The following is a 12,486-nucleotide window of genomic DNA, read 5'->3' as shown; positions in this document are numbered from 1 at the left end:
GATTCTCACAACTCTGATCAACTCAGTGAGTTACTCAACAAAACTCCATTGAAAATAATTTGCTTTTTATTTTTTACTGATCGGTCGACTGTGCAAAATCTGATGTCTGAAAGCTAAGTGCAAGTACTCTCATCTGCCGAATAAACATACGGGTACGTTTATTTTTTTGGGCCCAAACATCCACCCAGTATGTTCTTATTTTGCACAGTACGTTTATTAATTTTTTGAAAACCAGTAATTTTTTTCAACTTCGTGTGAAAAAAATTGACAAATCATCAACGTGAAGACGTTTATAAACGCGTATTGTAGCGAGAAACTTGTCATTTTCGGGCCAGTTTTTGCAATCACCGCGTGCATAAATTCGTCTGAATGTTCTATTGTCATGGGTGGTGCTTATCAAAATACGAAACATTAAATGCTGTTTTTTTTGTCTATTTAAATTCCTAATTGCAAATAACAGTTAAAGATTTGTGCATATATCAGTAAGGGCACATTTTAGTACAAGAGACACAGGTTACCCGTCAATTTTGGTAATTTTCCGGGGGGTATGTTTATTCCGGGGGTATGTTTATTTGATTTTGAAGATTTGTCCGGGGGGTACGTTTATTCCGGGGGGTATGTTTATTCGGCAGATGAGAGTAAGGGTCAAAGAGTTCGTAAAGCAATAGAGAACATACAAGTACTATCTGATCAACCCATATTTCTACTAAGTTGCAATTGTGGAGTTGATGATGATGATAATAATAGCAATTTATTAGTGCTGTTCAAGTCATCTTTAAACAACCAGTGGAGACAGTGGCCCCAAAAGAGAACTTACATGATACGTTCTACTGTGGCAAAGTAGTAATTGTTTGTTTATCTATCCATCAAGAGACAATGAAACGTTGTGTATAACTTATCATTCGATTTGTAACAGGGCTCCTTGCACTGGTTCAGTCAAAAAAAGTTAATGTTTTCGAGCGAGCGAGTGTTTAGGTGCCCCGTTACAAATCCTTTCACCCCTTCCTTCTTCATCAAAACATCATCTCATAGTTTTGTTTTTGTCTTTTTTTTTCTTTCTTCAGGTCTTTGGGACAAAAATTCTCATTCCCCATGCATACAAGTGAGTACTGAGTAGTACATGTATCCCTGAAGTCATCTTCCTGATTCTCAATAGTTTTGTGTTCTTCTTTCTTCATCATTCTGTACCAAAACTGTGGGGTCGTGTGGCGCAGCGGCAGTGTGCGCGACTCAGAATCAAGAGGTCCCGGGTTCAAGTCCTGACATGCCACCGATCTTGTGCCCTTGGGAAAGGCACTTTACACGACTTTCCCCACTAGACTCAAGCGAAAATGAGTATTGTCTGTCCAGTATTCGTTTCTATGTGCGGGACACAACACCAGCAACAGCTGCCTCTGTTCCATGTGTATTGCTCTGTTGCAGTTTCAATAAATCAAATCAAATCAAAACTACCAGTGCACTAGTTAGAGATAGCCTGGTGTCCAGTCTATCATGGTTAGGGTGGGCTGCCCAAAGAGAGTCGGCCTAAACCATGACTGGACTCCACGCTATCTCTAACTAGTGCACCGGTATGCCTAAATACCTCAACCGACCTCAGCCGGCCTCAACCGACCTCAACCGACCGCGTAATGCAGTATACATGGGCTAACAACCTTTTCCAACGCTCTGGATACATTGTCTATGCTTGTATGAATGGAAAAAACACTGTAACTCTGACATATTTACCAGTTTTTAAAAGTTATTCCTCTGGTTTGACGGAGGTCAATGGAGGTCAAGCCGGTAGGCATACGTGCTTAGCAGCTTGGATGTCAGGCTGGAAATCACTCTGTATATAGCTATTATGAGTTGGTTGAGGTCGGTTGAGGTATTTAGGCAGACCCCTAGTGCACCACCAGCAGTAGACACAGTTTTCCAATGAGGAGTTGATTTATATATAAGAATTTTGCACAACTAAAACCACAACCCAAATGTTATCAGAAAATCTTCGTGGCAATTCTGAGTCAAAAAGTATGATCTAACAGAGATGGTTATCAACAGATACTAAATGTTGACTAAAGAAATCAATGAATGAAGAGATTGGAACATGTTCTGTTATCCCAGATTCTATACCTTCCCCCCACTATTCAGAAACAATCCCTCACCATAAAAAGCACATCGGCAGAACATACTGTGCCTTAGCAAAACCTAGTTTTTGTCGGATGTTTTGTCAACATTGCACCAGAATATCGCCCATTGCGACTTTTCCGACACGATATTTGAAAACTATAGACAGGATTTCATCCTTGAATATGCAAATACACAGTACGTTCTGCCGATGTGCTCCATACCAAATTATATGTCGACAAATAGACTAGCTTAAACAAAACTTTTGAAATGTTTTCTCACTGCTTTTTCTTGCCAGAACTTCCAATGGCAATCTCTTGAGGAAGATTGTGATTCCAGAGGACCCCACCATGTATCCCATCATGCCTTTTGATGGTCCCAGCATGCCTTTGGGCAGCAAGAGCTCCACTGACCTTACTGACCTCACACGACCCAGGTGAGAAAAGACAAGGATTTTTTTTATTGGGGATTGGAGATGAATGTCTAATTAAATACTTAATGTTCGTTTTTGCTTTCTTTCAACTTAGAACGAAGGCCCAAGATGACTTTCACCACTGGGAAGTAGCTGACTTCATACAGGCATACACGTGAGTGGTCTTTGTGTTTTCTTGGCTATTGGAGATTTTTTTTAATAAGAAAATAAGATCACACAAAAAATGGTTATTTTCATTCAACGATATGTAGCTTATGTATCTAAAATTCTAAACCCTATCAATCTACACTAGATTAGGTGAAAGACTTTATTGGAAGAGTTATCTATAATGGTGGTTTGTGGGGTTCAAGCACCACTTACTGCCCCAGTCCAACAGATCTGGACCTTTTGGCCTAGTGGTTAGCGTGTTGCCTTCGTAAGTTGGACGCTAGCGCTGTATTTCTGTTTTTGTGTTGTTTTTATCACAGCTCAGAGACCATGACGCCCACAGAAGTTGCGGAGCGAGCCATCAAGGCTATCCAGGACAGCGAGAGGAGTAAACCTCCACTCAGGGCCATCGTTCAGTACGATGTAGCAGAAATTAGGAAGGTACAGTCCAATTTTCCTAAGTCTAAATTTTCTTTAATAAATCTTTAGTCAAACTGTGGTCAGCATGGCAGCAGTACATAAAAATTATGGACCGCTGAATTGTGCTGACCTCACATATACATAAAATACAATGCAGGCACGAACAAAACATACAGATTCACGACACCAACATAATCTAATAATATACAACACATAAAACTGCATTTGACTGTTGTAGAGTCTAATTTCCTGAATTTCTTTACCCAAGTCACAATGAACATTGGACTTTGAGGGAACAATGTGACATCTGAATATGCCACACTAAATTGGCCTTATAGTAACTGTTATACATTCTGTCATAGAAAAACTGTCCAAATAATATGACAACATTGTTGACCTGTGCTTATAATTAGTCCAATGGGGAAAAAATGTACAAGTTTTTTTTTATTAATGTCAGTTCTTTCATTCATTCTAACTTGCAGATGGCTGCTGCCTCTACTGAGCGCTACAGGAAGAATGCTCCCCTCTCCCCACTGGATGGAGTTCCTGTCTGTATCAAGGAGGAGCTCGCAGTGGTAAGCATATACAATGAAGTTACAACCATATTAGATCAGCATGCATAGTTTAGTGGTTAGCAACTGGTTAACCATGTGTCTGGACCAAGAGGTTGGGGGTTTAAATCCTGGCTGTTGCCACCCAACATGTACCCCACTGGAAAGGGTTGCAGTGGTCTACTGTTCTTTGTGCTTGTCCAAAAGAGCTAGGGGAATTTTCCCAGTACTATGAACCTCTAAAGACCTTGCATATTGTCTGTCTTTTCTGTGTCACAACCAGTGGGAGATAAGCTCTTCAGTGAGCTAAAACTGGATCAAGATCACTTTGAATTCTTTCTTTCTTTCTTTCATTGTGCTTGTCAAAATGTCAGCTAGGGGAATTTTCCAAGTAAGTACCTGTAAATACTGTACATATTGTCTGTCTTCTCTATCACAACCAGTCGGAGATTAGCACTTCAGTGATCTACTGGTAGATTAAGATCACTTTCTTTCTTTCTTGTCTGTGTATGTGTACATCCTAGGTGCCTTACTACCACCGTAGTGGAACAGACTGCCTTGGCTGTGACACCCCTGCCTCTGTAGACTCCACTGTCGCGGCCAAGCTACGGGAGGCGGGCGCGGTCATTCTGGGTACTGCCAACATGCACGAACTGGGAATGGGCGTCACTGGATGTAACCCTAACAAGTAAGGAAGCTGTGTCTTCTTAAGTACAACCAAAAACTTTGTCCAGAAGTAAACGTGTGACTCGTTTTGACTGAATATTGCCTACCCTAAGATTCTCTTTTTCTCTCTTTCTCTCTCTCTCTCCCCCTCTCTCTCTCCCTCTCTCTTACTCTCTCTCTCTCCCTCTCTCTCTCTCTTTTCCCACTCCCCCCTCTCTGTCTCTCTGGTTTATCATCTATCGTTTATCCGTTTATTCAGTATTGTCATATTGTAAATGACACCAGCTTGTGCATATTCCTATAAGCCACAGTATTTTAATAATAATAATTGTTTATTGATTGATCGATGAGTACAATCTCTAGCATGTGGCAGCGCAACTAAGAAAGTAGCGCTGAATTGTAAGCTAGTGTTTCATGTACATGTTATTGTTCCAATGATACCCCAGGCTCCATGGGACGGCCAAGAACCCATATAACCCACAGTACTTCACAGGCGGCAGCTCCAGTGGCTCAGCCTCTGCTGTGGGTGCAGGTCAGTAAAATTGAGAAACCTCTCTTTTTCTCGTATCAGAATCAGGGGATATTGTCGGTAAAGAAAGACTAGTTCAGGCAATTCACACCAAAAAGTTTTTACCAGAGGATATGGGTTACAGGACCCTATCAATATACTGTACCCACAACCAACTTATTACATTGTAGTTCTGAAAACATTTAATTTGTGATGACTTTACTTTTGTACATTATGGGAGGGAGGATTCTGCCTGTATTGAGGAAGTTCAATATGGTTGTACCCTGATAACGTATAATTACAAATGTATCTATTCATGTGATAATTGCATTTCTTCAATGAGTAACCATCAATTATTTTGTCATTTTACAGGGATTTGTCCCATTGCCATTGGAACTGATGCGGGTGGATCTATCCGTATTCCTGCAGCACTATGTGGTGTGGTAGGGCTGAAAGGTGAGCAACGGATTTCTTCTGAACTGATACATGTACTTTATTGAACAAGTAGGACGTATGGGTCAGCCTAATTACCGGAATACACCAGAATGCACCGGAATACACCAGAATACACCGAAACACATAAAGGAGGGTGAAAATAGGAATATACTATGCTTTAAGGAGTTAACAGATTGATGTATTTTGGCCTAAGATACCTGCATCAGTGCAGTTTTGTAGAAAAACGTATTTTGAGCCCTGAATCGACTACTGTATTTTCCCTGTCTCCAGGTACATTTGGCCGTGTGAGTGACCATGGTGGTAAACTCCCCGACACGCCGTGTGAATGTGCCTCAATCCTGCATGTTGGTGAGTCAACTTTCAGGGTCTGCAATTTTAATGTGAATTGGAGCTGTCTACTTTAATTCCACATTGAGAAGTTCCTTATGTAGCACAATTCTCCATTTACTTCCATGTCATTCATATTTCTTATCCTGAATTTATCGTTAACTGTTATTGAACAATATTCTTTGTATTCCCCAAAACCAACCCAAGGTCTGCAGACTAGTTTTGCCAGACACCCTATGAGTAATGCTGTGTACAGGTTTGCTGGACTGGTTCCGGACTTGTAAAAATGTTCAAGTTCAAGTCCAAAAAAACCTAAAAGTCAAGAATCAATTCCGGACTTATTACAAAAAAGCAGATGTCACATACCCCATTTCTTTCCAAACCGCTTAAAACCATCCATAGATTGCAAAATCTGTGCTGCAAAATGCCATTAGGCATCATCAAGTGTCGGCCTCCATGTTATGTGGCCACAGTTTTGCATTAGGTTGCCAACATGCAATTTTGTATATGCTATGGGTTTAGACTTACGAGTCCAGAACTGAATCTAAACCTCTGGACTTGAATCAGGACCTAAACCTGAATGTGGGTTTAGGTACACAGCACTACCCATGAATAAAAAAAAAGAGATATTGTGCCAAAATTCTATGCATTAAGGATTTCGTGCAGGCAGAGTACATTTTGTGGACGTTGACCCTACATAATTTTTTTCCTCAGGTCCCATTGCTGCTTCTGTTAGGGACGCTGCCATTGCCTTTGGTGAGTAAACATTAACCTTTAACCTACCGTAGGCACATTTCTTCTGGATTGTAGAAAAGGTTCTTATTTGAATAAGTTATAATGTTTTGGACATCATGATCCATTTTACATTTTCACAGCATTGACAGCAGGACCAGACCCCAAGTATCCACATGGTGAGTTCAACAAACCTACAAATGTATGGAACTGTATATTTTTATTTGTAAAGTTTATCACTGCAGTATTTTGTACAGATGGAAGGAGAACCCAATGGCAATATAAACTGAAATGTTACCCCAAACAATAAGTGTACTTTGCATGCCAAGAACAGTGGAGAATATTTCAAACAAATGGAGACCTTTTACCATATTTTTTGGAATTTTTTGCTCCATGGGGCTAAGTATAGACTAGATGTGTAACAGTCATACATGAGATTTAATACATGTAGACAACTCTGGTACTATCGGCTTCCATAAACTGTAGTAGTTTTACTTCACTCATAAAATGAGTTTCAGGTTTCTAAAAAAAATAGTATTACCGGTAGTCAAGTTTCAAGGAGATTACTAGTAAGCTATCTTTACAAGCCAGGCTGTGATTGGTGTTCCCTCAGGTTTGAACCAGCCAATCATTGACTTTGAGAATCTGGACAACACCAACCTGACTGGTATCCGGGTAGGGGTGGACTGGCGCTACCTCAGGGTGAGTTCACTAGGAACCTCATTCATACTGGATATGCTGAATGCATGGCCTTACATTAAGATTGTTGCTGACTGATTTTTTTATTTACGTGCTGTGATATGAAAAGAAATTTCACCAATAGGCTAATTTACTTAAATATTGATAAATGCTTCTAGTAAGATATAAAATTATTTTTTTTAATCATTTCACACTTGCTTTAGGCAAAAAAGATGAATTTTTGTTTTGGAGTCTTTTTTTTTTTTTGGTGTTAAGAAGCTGAGTCATGTTCTTTAATATGTTGTGCCCATCCAGCATTCCTCCAACTGTATTGTTGCAGCTTGTGAGAAAGGTGAGACATGTAAAGACAAGTTTTTTGTAAGTACCTGTAATATATGCTGATTAAATTCTGAGTGAAGTGAGGAAAGTCGTATAAAGTGCCTTATGACACAATGTTAAGGCATGTAGCTGGATTCGAACCCAGGACCTCTGGGTTCTGGGCTGAATATCCTACCATTTCACCACATGACACAACTCTAGGGAATGTCTTAAGTTATGTGTTTAGATAGGTAAAATTAAGGGCCATGCACCTTTGATTGTATAGTCCTAATGTGTTAGCCTCTACCAGGCTTTGGGCGGCGGGTGGAAAGAGTAGAAATTTGCCAAATAGAGAGTTATATTTGCCGCACCCGAAGTGGCAAACTGTACTCTCTAGCAGACTGTTACTATCCTGGCAATATTATTTGGACGATTTCTACTCTTTCCAGCTGCCTCCCGAAGCCTGATAGAGGATTCTAATGTGTGACTCACTACTGTGCACAGTCAAACTTGTAGACCACCCTGGGGAGCTATAGAATCTGGTCTTCTTATCCAAAAAGCAGCCAGGTGACAGAAGAAGACAAAAGTGCTGGTTCAAAGTTCATGTCCTTTAGTTATACTATTTACTAGTATAGCTAAGCATAGCAAGGAGGTAACCATCACACAAATCTATACAAGATGGAAAAAAATGACAAACATTTCTAATTTCGTATACAGCTAACAAAACTCATGCATGGTACAATAATGACTCCAAGATGTTGTTCATAATGTACATTGTACACTGTACTTATTCTGTCTGCAGCCATTGAGCACCTGGAGCGTTGTGGTGCCGACATCGTGGACGTACAGATCCCGGAGCTGGAGGAGGCCAGGATCGCTCACACCTGCATCGTCATCACGGAGATGGCCACCGCCCTGGCGGAAAGTTTCAGTACCATGTACAACAAGCTGGTAAGGGACTGTTTATGTACATGTAGTGCGTTATCAGGATTCAAAATAAACCAGTGAACAGTTTGTTTGTTTACTCAGGAAATTCAATCTCTACTACTGGATAAATTACGGAAATAATATCCGGACGTTTCGAGTGACATCCACCACTCTTCTTCAGCATAACTAATGAACTCTCAGAACTCGATAAAGCAACTGGAAAAACCTGTTGAACATGACAAAGGTTCATAAGGTCATTGATATGTTAAGTACATAGGGTAGTTCCTATGGTTAGACCACACCATAGGAACTGCTACTGTCCTTTAGTTTGTTTGTTTGTTTGTGAGAATATGCTTAACTTGGATAGAAAATAAATCTTAGTGTATTTGGCAGGTTTATACAAATGTATGTAAATTAGAAGGCATTGTTATCTACAAACACATTAATTTCTACAGAATCAGGTTGAACATATGAGCAGCAGAACAGATATTCTTTTTACATTAATTTGTTGAAGATTTTGTGACGTTTTCATATATTGAGATTTACCACATTTATGGAAGGATTGAAATAACAGGTGACCATCATCTCCCCAAGATGTCATCTCTGAGACCAGACTGTAAGGCCCGAACTACTCACATCAAGAAGGACCCCCTGCTCTTTTTGATACTCTTTCACTAATTCACACAGAAGATTATCTTCACAAGACAAATTTAATTTCATAAGTCCTGCACCAATCAGAATTTGGAAATTATTGATTACCAATATATACTAAAAACTGTCACCAACTTTGTTTTAGTTTAATGAGATCAGACAGCAGATAGAAGGTTAACCATTGATTGTGACTCATGTTTTCTGTGTTTGACAGACCCTGCCCACCCGTGGACTATTGGCCATGAGAGAGACCATCCCAGCGTATGACTACATTCAGGTCAGACGCAAATCTGGAAGCACCTTTTTAACTCCTCGTGTGAAATTCCCGTATCTGTATACACCAATTTTTTTATAAATGGTTTTTATTGTCCAAACAGTACCCGTGCAGTCGCGGCCTTTATACGGCTGAATTGATGCAGGTATCAATCAATACAAATCACAACAATCAAATAATACACATGATACACATATTTGTTCCACAAATTTTTGTGGAACTGTTGCAAGGGTCTATACGGCAGCCATTCGGCGCCAGGTGACCTCAATACGACTTTCCCCAACCGAAGTCACACCTGGGTGAAGTGAGGAAATTCGTGTAAAGTGCCTTTCCCAAGGGCACAACGTCGGGGCGCATATTCAGACATGTACATGCCCCGGGTATGACTCGGAATCAAACCCGGGTCACCCGGTTCATATAGTCGATTGCTCTAACCACTACACCACCCAGCGCCACTCTTTTATCGCAAGAATGATAGATTTGGCAAAATTTTGTCCATCATGACTCTGAGCTCTGTCAAGTGACAGAAAGACAGACACTGGCTAGAACCCTGTAACTGCAGTATCAATTTTTATCTTGTAGGCTATGAAGCAAAGGACTCGCACCATGAATTTCCTGAAGGAAATCTTCAACAAGGTGGATGTGATCATCACTCCTGGTGAGTAGTAGCTTCAATGTCTTACAGTCACTCCTTCATCCATAGATTGTGGCATAACGTTATAGTACAGATCTCAAATAACTTCCCATCTACACACATGCAAATCACAATCAAAAGTTGTGCAAAACATGATCAAAAGTTGTGCAAAACGTGATCAAAAGCTATGCATTTCTCAATTAAAACACATGCACAAGCTCTGCAAAAGCTGTACACTTTTTGTTTGAATCATGTTTATTTCTCAAGTAAAATGTGTGTAGATGTTCAAGTAACTGCAGGTGGTTATGTATTATAAATAGCTACATACATTGTATGATTGCAGCGTGCATGTAGTTTACACAGCTTTTAAACAAATTTTAACTGCATGTTACACAGATTTTACACAACTTGCAATCGCAGTTCAAACAAGATTTACACAAGTTTTGCGTGAGAAATAAATGAGTTAAAACGTGTATGAATTATGTGTGCTTTATTAACAGGCACTGGGGCACTAGCACCACGGACAAGCCTGGGAGCGCTGACCTATGGCAGGACCCCTGATACACAGGACAGTGCCATCATGAGGTCTGTGGAATTTATTTTGTGCTAAATGAAAGAAGGCAAGAAGGGAGAGAGGGAGGAAGGAAGTAAGAAAGGAGGGGAGACAGGAAGGGAGGATTGAGGAAGGAAAGAGGGAAGGAATGAGAAAGATTATTTAGTGTTTTGCTAAATGAAGGAAGGAAAGAAGGGTTAGAGGGAGGAAGGAAGGGAAGAAAAAGAAAGGAAGGAGAAAGATGGTAAGGATGGAGAAAGATTGTTAGTCAGTGTTTAAAAGGAGAGAGGGAAGAAGGAGAGGTAGCAAATGAAGTACAAAAATGTAAAGAAGGAAGAAAGAAATTAATGTAGAAAGATTATTAAAGGATACAATATAGAACTGATCTGTCTGATGTTTTTATTACATCAAATTTCTTTTTATGAGATTATTTGTTGTTTTTAATGGACTCAATAGAGAACATAACATAAGTCAGTATTTCAGTACATGTACATCTCTATCCCCTCCCCCCACACCCCCCCACAGGTTCATGTTCCTGGGTAACCTGGCTGGCATCCCTGGCATCACCGTCCCCATTGGCTACAGCAGCAGCAACAACCTTCCCATGAGCCTCCAGGTGCAGGCCGGCTGGTGGCAGGAGAGTGTGATGCTGAGGGTGGCCCACGCCGTGGAGAGAGGCACCAAACACGCCAAGCCTCAGGTCCACTTCTCACTGCTGGGCTGACAACAACCTCCACAAATAGGGTTCTGAGACTTCTAGAAATGGTATAGCCTCTAACAGGCTTCGGGAAGCAGCTGGAAAGAGTAGAAATTGGCCAAATTTACAGATAACATGCCAGGAGAGTTGGTCTTCTTGAGTGGCAAACTGTATTCTTTGGTGGGCCAACAAGAAGACCAACTCCCCTGGCATGTTATTTGAGGGTCTATTTTGTCTTTCCAGCTGCTTCCCAGAGCCTGGTAAAAGGCTAGAAGTTCTTAAGGCTCTGCCCATAGACCGATGCCATCGGCAAACTGTACTCTGTAGTGAGCCAACTCCCGTGGCATGTCATCTGTCTGTTTGGCCAGTTTCTACTCTTTCCAGCTGCATCCTCAAGCTTTAAGTAGAGGCTAGAAGTTCTAGGTTCTACACATGTACCGATCCCATAGCCCCGCTTTGCTGATCTTAGCTCAAAGTTATGTAGTAACAATAAATAATTTTCTATTAAGTTTTCAGTTTATAGTTTTTCTTCAAGTAGTTTTTTTATACATTTTTTTTTCAATTTACCAATATCTATTCAGGATTGATATAATTAATATTTGAATTTTTAAACATATTGTAGCTTTTTCCCTTCATTCCTATATGTCACTGTGTCATTTCATTGGCTAAACCACTAATTGCTATGCTATCATTGGTTGAACCGCTAATTGCTATGCTATCATTGGTTGAACCGCTAATTGCTATGCTATCATTGGTTGAACCGCTAATTGCTAAGCTATCATTGGCTGAACCGCTAATTGCTATGCTATCATTGGTTGAACCACTAATTGCTAAGCTATCATTGGTTGCACCTAGTGATGCATACCTAAACCCAATTTCAGGTTCAGGTCCGGATTCAAGTCCAGAGGTTTAGGTTCAGGTCCGGACTTAAGTCCGGACCTAAACCCATGGCATATACAAAATTGCATGTTGGCAACCTTGCAATGTTGTCTGGGTGAAACTTTGGCCACATAACATGGAGGCTGGTACTTGACGATGCCCGATGGCAATGTTTTCTTCATTTTGCAGCAAAGATTTTGGAATCTACGGAAGGTTTTAGGTGGTTTAAAAAGAAAAGGGGTATGTGAAATGGTCTTTTATGGTAATAAGTCCGGACTCGGTTCTTGACTTTTAGGTTTTTTTGGACTTGAACCTAAACATTTTTACAAGTCCGGATCCAAGTCCAGTGAACCGGTATGCACCACTAGTTGCACCTGTAATTGCTATGCTATCATTGGTTGAATCGCTACTTGCTATGCTATCATTGGTTGAACTGCTAATTGCTATGCTATCATTGATTGAACTGTTGATTTTGATGGACAGTCAGGATTGGTGTAGAGATCTAGAGAGAAAGAGTTTAAAAAGCAATAGT

The 12,486-nt window shown here is 40.4% G+C and overlaps 1 protein-coding gene across 1 annotated transcript in view; it reads left to right on the top strand.

The window, feature by feature from the left end:
- LOC109464677 (fatty acid amide hydrolase-like) overlaps positions 1–11,152 on the top strand; it is a 13,111-nt gene extending 1,959 nt beyond the window's left edge. Inside the window, exons 3-20 of the mRNA XM_019761716.1 lie at positions 1,065–1,102; positions 2,402–2,539; positions 2,631–2,690; positions 3,004–3,124; positions 3,586–3,678; positions 4,179–4,342; positions 4,767–4,852; positions 5,201–5,284; positions 5,555–5,632; positions 6,326–6,367; positions 6,487–6,522; positions 6,957–7,045; positions 7,337–7,373; positions 8,142–8,290; positions 9,132–9,194; positions 9,774–9,849; positions 10,326–10,410; positions 10,904–11,152. Coding sequence (XP_019617275.1) covers positions 1,065–1,102; positions 2,402–2,539; positions 2,631–2,690; positions 3,004–3,124; positions 3,586–3,678; positions 4,179–4,342; positions 4,767–4,852; positions 5,201–5,284; positions 5,555–5,632; positions 6,326–6,367; positions 6,487–6,522; positions 6,957–7,045; positions 7,337–7,373; positions 8,142–8,290; positions 9,132–9,194; positions 9,774–9,849; positions 10,326–10,410; positions 10,904–11,102 — 1,638 coding nt within the window. The 3' untranslated portion in view covers positions 11,103–11,152. The remainder of the gene's footprint in view (positions 1–1,064; positions 1,103–2,401; positions 2,540–2,630; positions 2,691–3,003; positions 3,125–3,585; positions 3,679–4,178; positions 4,343–4,766; positions 4,853–5,200; positions 5,285–5,554; positions 5,633–6,325; positions 6,368–6,486; positions 6,523–6,956; positions 7,046–7,336; positions 7,374–8,141; positions 8,291–9,131; positions 9,195–9,773; positions 9,850–10,325; positions 10,411–10,903) is intronic.
- The last annotated feature ends 1,334 nt before the right edge of the window (positions 11,153–12,486 follow it).

This window comes from Branchiostoma belcheri, unplaced genomic scaffold (genome assembly GCF_001625305.1).
Source record: "Branchiostoma belcheri isolate BF01 breed outbred unplaced genomic scaffold, Haploidv18h27 scaffold14, whole genome shotgun sequence".
Taxonomy (NCBI): Eukaryota; Metazoa; Chordata; class Leptocardii; order Amphioxiformes; family Branchiostomatidae; genus Branchiostoma; species Branchiostoma belcheri.
Note: the sequence above shows the minus strand (reverse complement) of the source record. Positions and strands in the feature narration are given on the sequence as shown.